This window comes from Mixophyes fleayi, chromosome 2 (assembly GCF_038048845.1).
Source record: "Mixophyes fleayi isolate aMixFle1 chromosome 2, aMixFle1.hap1, whole genome shotgun sequence".
In the NCBI taxonomy this organism is placed as follows: Eukaryota; Metazoa; Chordata; class Amphibia; order Anura; family Limnodynastidae; genus Mixophyes; species Mixophyes fleayi.
In genome coordinates this window covers 26,789,795-26,805,151 of record NC_134403.1, presented here as the reverse complement: position 1 = coordinate 26,805,151, position 15,357 = coordinate 26,789,795, and the positions used below count along the sequence as shown (strand labels likewise).

The window sequence follows — 15,357 nt, the reverse complement described above, 5'->3', positions numbered from 1 at the left end:
CACATCAGAAGACACTTATCCCGAGCCGGCTAATTTATATCCAACTTACTAATCTTTACTCAGCCGCATTGCATAATGTAACTCATTGCCTGGAGAAAATAGCAGAGAAACATCTCTTAACATCCTTTTCGCTCCATATGGTAGATTGCAGTTTACAAACGCCTGGAACGGAGATTAGATCTTATTATGTCTGAAAGATTTAAACCTGTTTATTTCTAGAGAAATGTCTTTAACTAAATTAGAAAGAGATCTCGATGTAACTACTGTAGAAAGAAGTAAGGGCCATTTATAAGAGGCTATATTTATTATTTTATTATTGCAGGTATGGTGCTCGGCTGAGTGCAGGCGCGGGCTGGGAGGTATCAGCCCGGGGGGGCACACAGGCGGCCGCATCACATGACACGCCGCGTCATAATGACGGTAATATTAAAAAAAAAAATTCATCCACGGGGCCGGCGGACGGGGGGAGGCGGCCAGCCCGATCAACCGCTAGACTGAGCGGCCCGGGTGCCCGCTGCCCCCCTGCCCCCCGGTCCAGCCCACCCCTGGCTGAGTGAAGCTTCAGACAGGACAATTTGTATAAATATTGGGCATTTTTGCCTAATAATTTTCAGCAGCTCTTATTTTCTCTGTATTCCCTATTGTTTGCTGAATTCTTATATACGAAGTTATCTTCATTGGAAAGATTTTGTTGTTAGGGAAATGGAATACAGTATTTTTTGGGATGGAGAGAGGGGCGGAGGAATATGGCAATATATTTTTCTGGATGTCCATATAGACACCATGTCGAACTCAAATAGTCTTGATAGTGGAAAACACCAGACAACTCTAAGGAGTAAAAATTTGAGATGTTGCCCATAGCAACCAATCACATTCTATATTTTATTAGATAAATGATAGGTAGAATCTGTTGCTATGGGCAACACCTACACTTTTCCTTTTTAGAAAGTTTGATACAGACCTGTGTGCTTTTCGGTAATTTTTACACTTACCTGTAAAGAGTTAATATTCCTGTGTTCAGGCCGACCAATAATAGGTAGGGGGAGGTCCTGGTAATTTATATTAGGTGGCTTGTAGATCTAGAATATTCACTCTAATTCACAGGATCTCACCCATCCCAAGACGTACTCGCTCGATCCTGATCTACATGTTATAACCAGACTTTTTCCCAATGTCACAGACCAGGCACAGTTGGTAGGAAGGGCACTGCGAGCAGCGGCTGCTACGTATGACGCTATCGCTGATTGCCCGCTGGTCACTGCCCTCTTCTTTGCATCGTTACGGCAGGGGGTGGGGCCAAAATGATGTGATTTGCGTAGCCCCATCCCTGAAACACCCACCTCCCCCAGGCAGCTCTCGGATGCTGACTTAAGAAAGTCGGCAAATATGAAATTATGCCCATTTTAGGGGTAGAGTGTAAAAAATGTAGTTTGCTCCTATCAAACGAAACTGAGTACTCAGTGAAAGCACAGGGCTTTCGCAGCAAAGATTAAACCGCTTGTAAAATGTAACACATGTTGTTGTGTGGCTTTAAATCCTCCCTGTGACACCACACTTTATGTAGCGCAAGCTAATAAAATGCCGGCTTTTATGTCTGAGGCCTAATCTGTAAATAAGCACTGATATATAATAATGACTCCTCAGTCTCCATTCATTACCTGGCATCCGTTTAAGTGCTGTGCATAAAAGACAGTGCTTTAATCGCTTATGTGACATTGACCTTAAGAGGTTTACTGAACAGCAGATACACGTGCATCTATGCTGATGAGCAGTCTAGCTGTAACACAGCCTGGTGTGAGGTTGAACTTAAAATACACATTCACAATTGTGTTTGTTTATTCGTCTATTAACTCTGATATAGCAGAAACCAGCCCCGGCTGTTTAGTGTTGGGGATGGTTGGGGTATATTTACTAAACTGCGGGTTTGAAGAAGTGGAGATGTTGCCTATAGCAACCAATCAGATTATAGTTTTCACTTATTTAGTGCATTCTACAAAATGACAGCTAGAATATGATTGGTTGCTATAGGCAACATCTCCAATTTTTAAAACCCGCAGTTTAGTAAATATACCCCTTACAGTGCCCATATGTCTCCAGGAAAATTTCCTTTTTGTACCCAAAATCTTGAAGTCACAATACTTATTTTCCCATAACCTAAGCTCTAATGAACCATAGTTGACAGAACAAGATGGAATAGGTTCCTATAACTGTATTATGGGTTGGATTTTATAGCCTGAGCAAACTTCAGCTCCTACAGGCATCCTGCTTTGTTTTGCTATTAGTACTTCTTCTATACAAAGCATCTAGCGCAGCGTCGTGTGATATGATTTACATTATTTAAAAATTAAGATAATAAACAATATTAGGGTGAGCTGTCCTTTATGATGAAGGGGGAAATATACAGATTTCCAGTTACGTCCACATGTAAAAACTTTAAGGGGTAAACTATTTTTATTTCAACTGTTTACTAAAACATAGGGATTATGGGGGAGAGAGGTAAACTTTTTAGGAGAGCACCATTGATTTTTCCAAAAAGCAGCCAGCTTCCCAAATATAGATACTGCATGTGTAGACCTATAGGCCCCTTCTCTAATTTATTTTAGTTCACTTTAAGAAAAGTAAGACTAAGCATCATGCTGAGAGATAGATTTATCACACCTTTTTAAAAGGAACAGTGGAGGTGTTGCCCATAGCAACCAATCAGATTCTAGTTTTCATTTTCTAGATTGTACTAGATAAATGATAGGCAGGATCTGATTGGTTGCTATGGGCAACACCACCACTGTTCCTTTTCAGAAGGTGTGATAACATCCGCACCCTAAGCGGGAGATTCAATTAGACGCGAAGTGTCTCTGGAACATCCGCAAGAAATCTGGCGGCGGAGAGTTGACAGAAATCTCCGTTCATTTTTCCTTGCACTCCAAAGAGGTGCGAGGAAAAATGAGCGGAGATTTGTACCGTAGTTGCCGGCAGTGTGCGCAGAGCAATATTTTTGCGCCACATCGCCGTCAATTGAATCCCCCCCACCCCCCAAGTCTTGCAAAAAAAACCTTATTACTTAATATCAGGGTTTTTTTCCAATATTATTGCTTGCTAAAAGGAACAAATTGTGACACTTCTTTCACTGATTATGGCAGCGTGGTGGCTTAGTGGTTAGCACTTCTGCCTCACAGTGTTGGGGTCATGAGTTCAATTCCCGACCATGGCCTTATCTGTGTGGAGTTTGTATGTTCTCCCCGTGTTTGCGTGGGTTTCCTCTGGATGCTCTGGTTTCCTCCCACCCTCCAAACACATACTAGTAGGTTAATTGGCTGCTATCAAATTGACCCTAGTCTGTGTGTGTGTGTTAGAGAAATTAGACTGTAAGCTCCAATGGGGCATAGACTGATGTGAATGAGTTCTCTGTACAGCGCTGCGGAATTAGTGGCGCTATATAAATAACTGATGATGATGATGATTCACACTGAATAACCTCTATAACATTTCTAAATCTGCTTTATATATATTGTTTACAATTGTAAGTTCATACTCACAAAAACGTCACCCTCCCTTAGAGTTTGGATATGGATAAATATTTGGGAAACACTTTCATCCCCTGATGTTTTAGAAGATTCTGGCTGTCTTGCGGCTGCCACGGCCTTGTCAAGCTGTGTGCTTCTTCTCGCTGACTCGTTTAATTTTCTTTCCCTCTGTAAGAGGGGTATGAGATGTTCCTCGTCAATGAAATTAAATGACGGATCCTCGTACTCTTGATCTTTATTCTAGAATAACAAAAATGTGCATTGTATTTATTTTTATTTTTTTAGAACAGGCCTTCAGCAATAATATTTCTCTGCTCAGTTTCATTTGTCTGGTTTACTAAATTTAATAAAGACAGTTTCTGAAAAAAAAAAATGAACTAGCATCTATCCCAAATTGCAGGAGCAACCACCGACTGATACAAAGCATACAACTGTCCAGTAATGTGACTGGTTGTATAAATTAATGTGTTACTCAGTTCTGCAAACACTACTCCAGGTATAGAAGAGTTACCAATCCAGGGAATCCTTGTATTTTCTGCAAAGAAAGCTGTAAAAGTACTTACCAGTTAACAGGTTAAAGTGTTGCCTAATCAGTGACACCATCAATAGAATAAGTTATTAGTATGGCTGAATACATAACTAAGTCTATGCTATACAGGAAATCGCCATATAACACAGCAAAAAGCCTTTTGCCTGTTACTAAAAGCAGAATTACAAGGAAGTTACCACCAGGGCCCTCTTAAGAACCTCTTCGGCCCCCGGGCACAGCAGTGCACCGGGGCCCCTATATATAAAAAAAAATAATAATAATGATTATATATATGGGCCCTGCAGCCCAGGGGGGCCCTCCGGAGGCAGGAAAAAGAAAACCCTGAAAAAAAAGAAGAAAATACTTACCGTGCTGTCAGCTGGCGATCCGGCTCCCTCCCTGGTCTCCTCCTCCGTCGCCCTCCGCAATGTCGGGCGGGCATGATGACGTCACGCCCGACATGCACTGCCAGCGCGACGGAGGAGGAGACCAGGGAGGGAGCCGGATCGCCAGCTGACAGCACGGTAAGTATTTTCTTCTTTTTTTTCAGGGTTTTCTTTTTCCTGCCTCCGGAGGGCCCCCCTGAGCTGCAGGGCCCCCGGGCACCTGCCGAGCGTGCCCAATGGGAAAGACGGCCCTGGTTACCACCAGTATACAGGTGCCATATGCACCTTTGCAGTACAGGTACCATATGTACCATTACAGGCACTAACACTTGGGATTCCATAGTGGAGGGAAAAATGTTTGGACTAGTAAGGCTGCATACACACTACAGAAAATTTCTCCCAATGCGATACTAACGATTTTACAAACGCCCGAAAAAGTCCTGATCACCATGCCGATTCCTGTGTACACACTATTGACCTTTTTTCACGATTTACCTTCAGATCTGTGCTCTTCATCTGTCATAACCATTGTCTGAAAAGATCCGGACTGTGCACACTGCATAGAGATCTATGGACAATGCCGGTCCTGAGTACATACACACTGCAGAATTGGAACGACATTGTTCTATCAGTGAACGAGATTTTAAGTCCAATTTAACAATCAAATTAATCGATACAATGTGCTTTGGAACGCTAATCATTCATCGTTGGAGCGTACACACTAAGCAGCACGGTGGCTCAGTGGTTAGCACTTCTGCCTCACAGCACTGGGGTCATGAGTTCAATTCCCGACCATGGCCTTATCTGTGTGGAGTTTGTATGTTCTCCCCTTGGTTGCGTGCGTTTCCTCCGGGTGCTCCGGTTTCCTCCCACACTCCAAAAACATACTGGTAGGTCAATTGGCTGCTAACAAATTGAGCCTAGTCTGTGTGTGTGTGTGTATTAGGGAATTTAGACTGTAAGCCCCAATGGGGCAGGGACTGATGTGAGTGAGTTCTCTGTACAGCGCTGCGGAATTAGTGGCGCTATATAAATAACTGATGATGATGATGATTCACACTGAATAACCTCTAGAACATTTCTAAATCTGCCTTATATATATGTGTTAGAGCATATGTCAACATCAAATCTAATTGCATAGGTACATATCCAGTAATAATTAAAAGATAACAAAAATAGTTTTTTTCCTATTTTTGGAATTTTTTTTCTATAATGTACAAATAAGAAAAAGGATATTTATTACAATATGTTACCAAAATAAAGTCCAACATATCCTGCAAAAAATAACCTAAAATTCACTTGTGTAGACAGTGAATAAAAAAAGTTATTCCCATTGAATCAAAGTTATCTTATCATATAAGGAGAAACATCTCTGATCCTTCAGGGAATAATTAAAGTCCTTTAAAGAGGTCAAATCATTTAAATCTTTCCTGAAGAGAAGCCGTTCATGAATATTTTTGTCTCACCCTGTGAACATTCTAATGTGGCAACTGGTGCAAATTTGGTATAGCCCAACCTACTTCAGTGTTGTTTATACATGGACTTCAGTGAGGAAAAGAGTGAACACACTAGGGGGTATATTTACTAAACTGCGGGTTTGAAAAAGTGGAGATGTTGCCTATAGCAACCAATCAGATTCTATCCGTCATTTTGTAGAATGTACTAAATAAATAACTATAATCTGATTGGTTGCTATAGGCCACTTTTTCAAACCCACAGTTTAGTAAATCTAGTCCTAGGTGTTCATTCCCATGTGAAACACCGCAACATATGTACTAACTGTCGAAGTCAAATAATTGGATGAAGTTGGCTAAATTAATTTATATTGGTTTACCATGCGAGTGCGATTAGTACGCCACGTGTAATGACGCAATTGCGTGGATTAGTAACACACATACTTTCACACTTACACTTGTAAATAGTACACATTTTCTAGAACTTCCATTTCATACTCGATTATTTAATAAGTAAAATAAAAGTTATTTATATAAATAATATTATAGTAAAGGTATTTATGGTTCAGGTTCTCTAAATTATATAAAGTTTGGTCTCATATTAACCCATATTTACTTATGGGTCAGCCTAAACCGGTTCTTTCAATGGGAAGACACGTAGGCAACAGTTGGAGTGAGTTGCCACTAGGGATGTGCGACTTTTGAGGTCTCGTGTTTTGTGTTTTGGATCCGGATTTTCGTTATTTTTGAGGTTCGGATTTGTCTCGCAAAACACTTGACGAAAGGTCTCGGTTCGGATTTAAGGTATTGGATTCGGATTTTTTTTGAAAAAAACATAAAAAGTTTAAAAATCAAGTTTTTGGGCTTATTTTCACTCCTAGGCTATTATTAACCTCAATAACATTCAATAACAAGCATTTCCACTAATTTACAGTGTATTCTGAACACCTCACAATATAGTTATTAGTCCAAAACGTTGCAACAAGGTATCTTTCTGGACTGCGTAGAGGAGTGGGTCACCACAATATATTATAAACCCTGAACTTTTATGATTCGCACCAATAATTGTACCTGGACTGCGTAGAGGAGTGGGTCACCACAATATATATTAAAAACCCTGAACTTTTATGATTCGCACCAATAATTGTACCTGGACTGCGTAGAGGAGTGGGTCACCACAATATCTTAAAAACCCTGAACTTTTATGATTCGCACCAATAATTGTACCTGGACTGCGTAGAGGAGTGGGTCACCACAATATCTTAAAAACCCTGAACTTTTATGATTCGCACCAATAATTGTACCTGGACTGCGTAGAGGAGTGGGTCACCACAATATCTTAAAAACCCTGAACTTTTATGATTCGCACCAATAATTGTACCTGGACTGCGTAGAGGAGTGGGTCACCACAATATCTTAAAAACCCTGAACTTTTATGATTCGCACCAATAAATGTACCTGGACTGCGTAGAGGAGTGGGTCACCACAATATCTTAAAAACCCTGAACTTTTATGATTCGCACCAATAATTGTACCTGGACTGCGTAGAGGAGTGGGTCACCACAATATCTTAAAAACCCTGAACTTTTATGATTCGCACCAATAATTGTACCTGGACTGCGTAGAGGAGTGGGTCACCACAATATCTTAAAAACCCTGAACTTTTATGATTCGCACCAATAATTGTACCTGGACTGCGTAGAGGAGTGGGTCACCACAATATATATTAAAAACCCTGAACTTTTATGATTCGCACCAATAATTCTACCTGGACTGCGTAGAGGAGTGGGTCACCACAATATCTTAAAAACCCTGAACTTTTATGATTCGCACCAATAATTGTACCTGGACTGCGTAGAGGAGTGGGTCACCACAATATATTAAAAACCCTGAACTTTTATGATTCGCACCAATAATTGTACCTGGACTGCGTAGAGGAGTGGGTCACCACAATATCTTAAAAACCCTGAACTTTTATGATTCGCACCAATAATTGTACCTGGACTGCGTAGAGGAGTGGGTCACCACAATATATTAAAAACCCTGAACTTTTATGATTCGCACCAATAATTGTACCTGGACTGCGTAGAGGAGTGGGTCACCACAATATCTTAAAAACCCTGAACTTTTATGATTCGCACCAATAAATGTACCTGGACTGCGTAGAGGAGTGGGTCACCACAATATATATAATAAGAAAACCATCAACTTGTATGATTCGCACCAATAAATGTACCTGGACTGCGTAGAGGAGTGGGTCACCACAATATATATTAAAAACACTGAACTTTTATGAATCGCACCAATAAATGTACCTGGACTGCGTAGAGGAGTGGGTCACCACAATATATTATAAACCCTGAACTTTTATGATTCGCACCAATAATTGTACCTGGACTGCGTAGAGGAGTGGGTCACCACAATATCTTAAAAACCCTGAACTTTTATGATTCGCACCAATAATTGTACCTGGACTGCGTAGAGGAGTGGGTCACCACAATATATTAAAAACCCTGAACTTTTATGATTCGCACCAATAATTGTACCTGGACTGCGTAGAGGAGTGGGTCACCACAATATCTTAAAAACCCTGAACTTTTATGATTCGCACCAATAATTGTACCTGGACTGCGTAGAGGAGTGGGTCACCACAATATATTAAAAACCCTGAACTTTTATGATTCGCACCAATAATTGTACCTGGACTGCGTAGAGGAGTGGGTCACCACAATATATATTAAAAACCCTGAACTTTTATGATTCGCACCAATAATTGTACCTGGACTGCGTAGAGGAGTGGGTCACCACAATATCTTAAAAACCCTGAACTTTTATGATTCGCACCAATAATTGTACCTGGACTGCGTAGAGGAGTGGGTCACCACAATATCTTAAAAACCCTGAACTTTTATGATTCGCACCAATAATTGTACCTGGACTGCGTAGAGGAGTGGGTCACCACAATATCTTAAAAACCCTGAACTTTTATGATTCGCACCAATAATTGTACCTGGACTGCGTAGAGGAGTGGGTCACCACAATATCTTAAAAACCCTGAACTTTTATGATTCGCACCAATAAATGTACCTGGACTGCGTAGAGGAGTGGGTCACCACAATATCTTAAAAACCCTGAACTTTTATGATTCGCACCAATAATTGTACCTGGACTGCGTAGAGGAGTGGGTCACCACAATATCTTAAAAACCCTGAACTTTTATGATTCGCACCAATAATTGTACCTGGACTGCGTAGAGGAGTGGGTCACCACAATATCTTAAAAACCCTGAACTTTTATGATTCGCACCAATAATTGTACCTGGACTGCGTAGAGGAGTGGGTCACCACAATATATATTAAAAACCCTGAACTTTTATGATTCGCACCAATAATTCTACCTGGACTGCGTAGAGGAGTGGGTCACCACAATATCTTAAAAACCCTGAACTTTTATGATTCGCACCAATAATTGTACCTGGACTGCGTAGAGGAGTGGGTCACCACAATATATTAAAAACCCTGAACTTTTATGATTCGCACCAATAATTGTACCTGGACTGCGTAGAGGAGTGGGTCACCACAATATCTTAAAAACCCTGAACTTTTATGATTCGCACCAATATTTGTACCTGGACTGCGTAGAGGAGTGGGTCACCACAATATATTAAAAACCCTGAACTTTTATGATTCGCACCAATAATTGTACCTGGACTGCGTAGAGGAGTGGGTCACCACAATATCTTAAAAACCCTGAACTTTTATGATTCGCACCAATAAATGTACCTGGACTGCGTAGAGGAGTGGGTCACCACAATATATATAATAAGAAAACCATCAACTTGTATGATTCGCACCAATAAATGTACCTGGACTGCGTAGAGGAGTGGGTCACCACAATATATATTAAAAACACTGAACTTTTATGAATCGCACCAATAAATGTACCTGGACTGCGTAGAGGAGTGGGTCACCACAATATATTATAAACCCTGAACTTTTATGATTCGCACCAATAATTGTACCTGGACTGCGTAGAGGAGTGGGTCACCACAATATCTTAAAAACCCTGAACTTTTATGATTCGCACCAATAATTGTACCTGGACTGCGTAGAGGAGTGGGTCACCACAATATATTAAAAACCCTGAACTTTTATGATTCGCACCAATAATTGTACCTGGACTGCGTAGAGGAGTGGGTCACCACAATATCTTAAAAACCCTGAACTTTTATGATTCGCACCAATAATTGTACCTGGACTGCGTAGAGGAGTGGGTCACCACAATATATTAAAAACCCTGAACTTTTATGATTCGCACCAATAATTGTACCTGGACTGCGTAGAGGAGTGGGTCACCACAATATCTTAAAAACCCTGAACTTTTATGATTCGCACCAATAAATGTACCTGGACTGCGTAGAGGAGTGGGTCACCACAATATATATAATAAGAAAACCATCAACTTGTATGATTCGCACCAATAAATGTACCTGGACTGCGTAGAGGAGTGGGTCACCACAATATATATTAAAAACACTGAACTTTTATGAATCGCACCAATAAATGTACCTGGACTGCGTAGAGGAGTGGGTCACCACAATATCTTAAAAACCCTGAACTTTTATGATTCGCACCAATAATTGTACCTGGACTGCGTAGAGGAGTGGGTCACCACAATATATTAAAAACCCTGAACTTTTATGATTCGCACCAATAATTGTACCTGGACTGCGTAGAGGAGTGGGCACTGGGCACCACAATAAAATATATAAAAAACCTTCAACAGATCTGCATTACACTACACATACGGCTGCTCCTCCATCCTCTCCATCATATACATGTTGGAGTTTTAGCGTGTGACAACCTCTTGTTTTTGATAATGTCAGTGCATTTTGAATATTTTTCAATTTGCCCCACACCACTGAATGTACTTTATCTATGATACGCAATACGCATCTATCTATCTTGACTGCATAGTGGGGTGGCCCCGGTACCCAATTTGATACCGGGGCCACAATACCTCCTCCAAACATGGTACAGACAATTCGTCATTGAGAGACCCCAGACAGACAGGGTCGAAGTGTTATTGTTTGACTTTGTAAACCCAAAAAAATGTCCCTGTTGCACATAGTCGTGCAATGAAGACTGACTTTTTCATTTAAAGGCACGATCTTTAAAGTGTAGTGTTTGTAAGTCTAAGTCATATTATACTTTTGCTAAAATTGGTTTATTTTGTTCCTCTTTATGGTAATTAATTAGTAATAGAATTAAAGTAGGAAATAGAATTAAAGTATGAAATAGAATTAAAGTAGGAAATAGAGTGGTATAGAGTTGTAGTGTGGTATAGATAGAGTGGTCCACACAATATAATAATAAAACCCTCAACTGGTCTGAATTCCACCAAACAAGTATCTGGACTGCGTAGTGGGGTGGCCCCGGTACACAATTTGGTACCGAGGCCACAATATAATTAAAAAATTGGGCATCAACTGTCACCGTTGTTTAATATCTGATACACCTAAATATGGACTGCACAGTGGAGTGGCCCCGGTAGTAAATTTGGTGCCGGGGCCACAATACCTCCTCCAACTTCCAAGTGTAGTGTTTATAAAGACACACAGCGTCGAAGTGTTATTATTAGTTGACTTTCTTAACCCTAAAATTGTCCCTGTTGCAAATATTCGTGCAATGGACAGTTACTTTTCTATTGAAAGACTCAAGCTTTCAAGTGTAGTGTTTATAAAATATAAACAACAATACAGTAGTTTTAGAGCACGTCAATACCTCTTGTTTTAAATTATGACACGGCATTTTACTTTTGGTTTAATTTCTTGAATTTTTTTACATTTGGTTTTACTTTTTGAACATGGCAAACGACTGTTGCTTGGTCATATAATGCAAAAAAAAAAGTTCCAAGATGGAATTGTCCTTGGGCCCTCACACCCACCCTTATGTTGTTGAAATAGGACATGCACACTTTAACAAACCAATCATTTCAGCGACAGGGCCTACCAAACAACTTTGGCTGAAATGATTGGTTTGTTTGGGCCCCCACACCAAAAAAGCTATTCATCTCTCCCTGTACAGACTAAACAGGCTCTACTGAGGCAAGATGTCGTCCTCATCCTCAACCTCTGATTCCTCTCCCCCTACAGTGTGTACTTCCTCCTCATCACACATTATCAATTCGTCCCCGCTGGACTCCACAACCACAGGTCCCTCTGTAGTATCTGGAGGGCAGTGCTGTACTTCATTGAGGAATTGATTATTCATTTTTATAAACATCATTTTTTCAACGTTGTGAGGAAGCAACCTCCTTCGCCGCTCACTGACCAGGTTCCCCGCTGCACTAAAAACTCTTTCCGAGTACACACTGGAGGGGGGACAACTCAGGTAAAATAGAGCCAGTTTGTACAGGGGCTTCCAAACTGCCTTTTTTTCCTGCCAGTAACAATATGGACTGTCTGACATGTCTACTTGGATGGTGTCAGCAAAGTAATCATCCACAATTTTTTCTATTGTGACAGCATCCAATGCAGCGAGAGTAGACATGTCTGCAATGGTTGGCAGGTCCTTCAGTCCGGACCAGATGTTATCAGCATCCCCGCCAGTGCCTCTTTTGGGAAAACTGAGCTTTTTCCTCGCAGCCATAGATGTGGAAGAAAATGAGGGTGGAGCTGTTGGCATGTCACGGTCCTCTTCAGAGGACAATCTCCTGACCAGCAGGTCTTTGCACCGCTGTAGACTTGTGTCCGCCGGAAACAGAGACACAACATACGCTTTAAACCGAGGATCGAGCACGGTGGCCAGAATGTATTCCTCTGACTTTAAAAGAGTGACCACCCTCGGATCCTGGCAAAGCGTACGAAGGGCTACATCCACAAGAGCTACATGCTTGGTGTAATCGCAATGGCTTACCAGCTCCTCCCTCACTTTCTCCAGCTGCTTCTGCAGCAGCCTGATCAGGGGAATGACCTGACTCAAGCTGGCAGTGTCGGAACTGACTTCTCGTGTGGCAAGTTCAAATGGCTGCAGAACCTTGCACAACACGGAAATCAGTCTCCACTGCGCTTGACTGAGGCGCATCCCCACTCCTTTGCCTATGTCGTAGGTGGCTGTGTAGGCCTGAATGGCCTTTTGCTGCTCCTCCATCCTCTGCAGCATATAGAGGGTGGAGTTCCAGCGCGTCACAACCTCTTGTTTGAGGTGATGGCAGGGCAGGTTCATGCTTTTTTGATGTGCCTCAAGTCTGCGGTAGGCACTGGCTGAATGCCGAAAGTGTCCAGCAATTTTGCGCGCCACCGCAAGCATCTCCTGCACACCCCTGTCACTCTTGAGGTAATGCTGCACCACCAAATTAATGGTGTGGGCAAAACATGGGATGTGCTGGAAATTGCCCATATTTAATGCCCGCACAATGTTACTGGCATTGTCTGACACCACAAATCCCCATGAGAGTCTAAGTGGGGTAAGCCACTGGGAGATAATTTCCCTCATTTTCTCTAATATGTTGTCAGCGTTGTGCCTCTTATTAAAGCCTGTAATGCACAATGTTGCCTGCCTTTGCATGAGCAGCCATTTTGTAGATGCTGCTACTGATGCAGCTGTTGCTGTTGCTGCGGAAGGGGATGCATCTACCCAGTGGGCTGTCACAGTCATATAGTCCTTCGTTTGCCCAGAACCACTTGTCCACATGTCCGTGGTTAAGTGGACAGTGGGTACAACCGCATTTTTAAGAGCACTGAGGACACTTGATCGTACTTCTCTGTACATTTTTGGTATCGCCTGCCTAGTGAAGTGGAATCTCGAGGGGATTTGGTACCGGGGACACAATACCTCCATCAACCCTCTAAATCCCACTCCACTGATGGCGGACACCGGGCGCACGTCTAACACCAACATTGCAGTTACAGCCGCAGTTATACGCTTTGCAATAGGGTGACTACTATCGTATTTGGTGGTCATGGCAAACGACTGTTGGACGGTCAATTGTTTGGTGAAAGACTTAGCGGTCTTACGACTTCCCCTCTGGGAAGATGACCGACTAACAGCAGCAACAGCAGCAGTGGCAGTAGTAGGCGTACCGCTGCAGGATTCCTCGGATGAATCCCGTATTGAGGAGGACTCAGTCTGGCTGCTGACTTGGGCTGCAGGACTGAATCTGATGGAGATTGTGGAGGAAGTTGACGAGGAGGGTGTTGCTGGTGTGTATCCAACTGGACCACGGGATTTAGGTGTCCCTGCACCGATGAGGGTCCTAGCCCCAGTTCCTGAACTAACCACTGAACTATGAAGGTTATTCAGGTGACGTATAAGGGAGGATGTTCCTAGGTGGGCAAGATCCTTACCCCTGCTTATTTGAGCTTTACATAAGCTACATATTGCCATACATTGGTTGTCTGGATTTGGATAAAAATAACTCCAGACCGAAGAGGTGCATTTTTTGGTCTTCTGACCAGGCATGACGATGGGCTTTTTCATCCCATGGACATCAGCTGTTTCCCCCCCTGGTGCCTCATTTACAATAACCACATCACCATCCTCATCATCAAGTTCCTCCACAGCGCCAGCTACATCATCAATAGCCTCCTCCCGAGCCACCTCTTCCCGTACAGTGATGGGAAGGTCAGGCTTGACAACCACCAACACCCTTGGACTCGCCTTGGGGATTTGTGATAATTTCTCTTTAGAAGGCAGAGTTGTTTGCTGTTTTGTTGCTGACAGCATAACTCTCTTCAATTTTTTTTAGGGGGGGGGAGGAGGAGGAGGGCTAAGATCCGTGGGTGAAGCTGAACCACTAGTCATGAACACGGGCCAGGGCCTAAGCCGTTCCTTGCCACTCCGTGTCGTAAATGGCATATTGGCAACTTTACGTTTCTCCTCAGATGATTTTAAGTTTCTCTTTTTGCTACTTTTTCTTAACTTGGGCTTTTTGGATTTTACATGCCCGGTACTACGAGATTGGGCATCGGGCTTGGAAGACGACGTTGATGGCATTTCATCGTCTATGTCATGACTAGTGGCAGCAGCTTCAGCATTAGGAGGAAGTGGGTCTTGATCTTTCCCTACTTTATCCTCCAAATTTTTGGTCTCCATTATATGTAGCACAAGATACTGCAGAATGTGTGAACTTGGTAATATTGCAGTACCAATGGACTTATACTGCTGGATTGGTTTTGCAAATTTGGTTATAATTATTATATTTTATTTATTTTTTTTATTTTTTATTTTTTTTTACTTTTTTTTTATTTTTAAAAAACTTGCGAATAGTGGGGAAATAACTATGCCCTTAGAAGCACAGAGCACAGGACACAGCACCACTGGACTGAACAGGACACGGCACAGGACCCAGCAGCACTACGGAACTCAGCAGGACAGAGCACAGGACACAGCACCACTGGACTGATACTGCAGAATGTGTAAACTTTGTAATATTGCAGTACCACTGGACTTTTACTGCTGAATGTG

The 15,357-nt window shown here is 42.1% G+C and overlaps 1 protein-coding gene across 3 annotated transcripts in view; it reads right to left on the bottom strand.

Moving 5' to 3' along the window:
* LOC142140053 (cyclic nucleotide-binding domain-containing protein 2-like) overlaps positions 1-15,357 on the bottom strand; it is a 251,867-nt gene that overhangs the window by 53,312 nt on the left and 183,198 nt on the right. Inside the window, exons 13-14 of one of the 3 annotated variants that reach the window (XM_075197914.1) lie at positions 3,534-3,761; positions 50-162 (exon numbers count right to left, since the gene is read on the bottom strand). In XM_075197914.1, the coding sequence (XP_075054015.1) occupies positions 50-162; positions 3,534-3,761 (341 nt within the window). Of the gene's footprint in view, positions 1-49; positions 163-3,533; positions 3,762-15,357 lie in introns of those variants that run through there. The other 2 variants (XM_075197913.1, XR_012688277.1) reach the window with 2 other exon arrangements.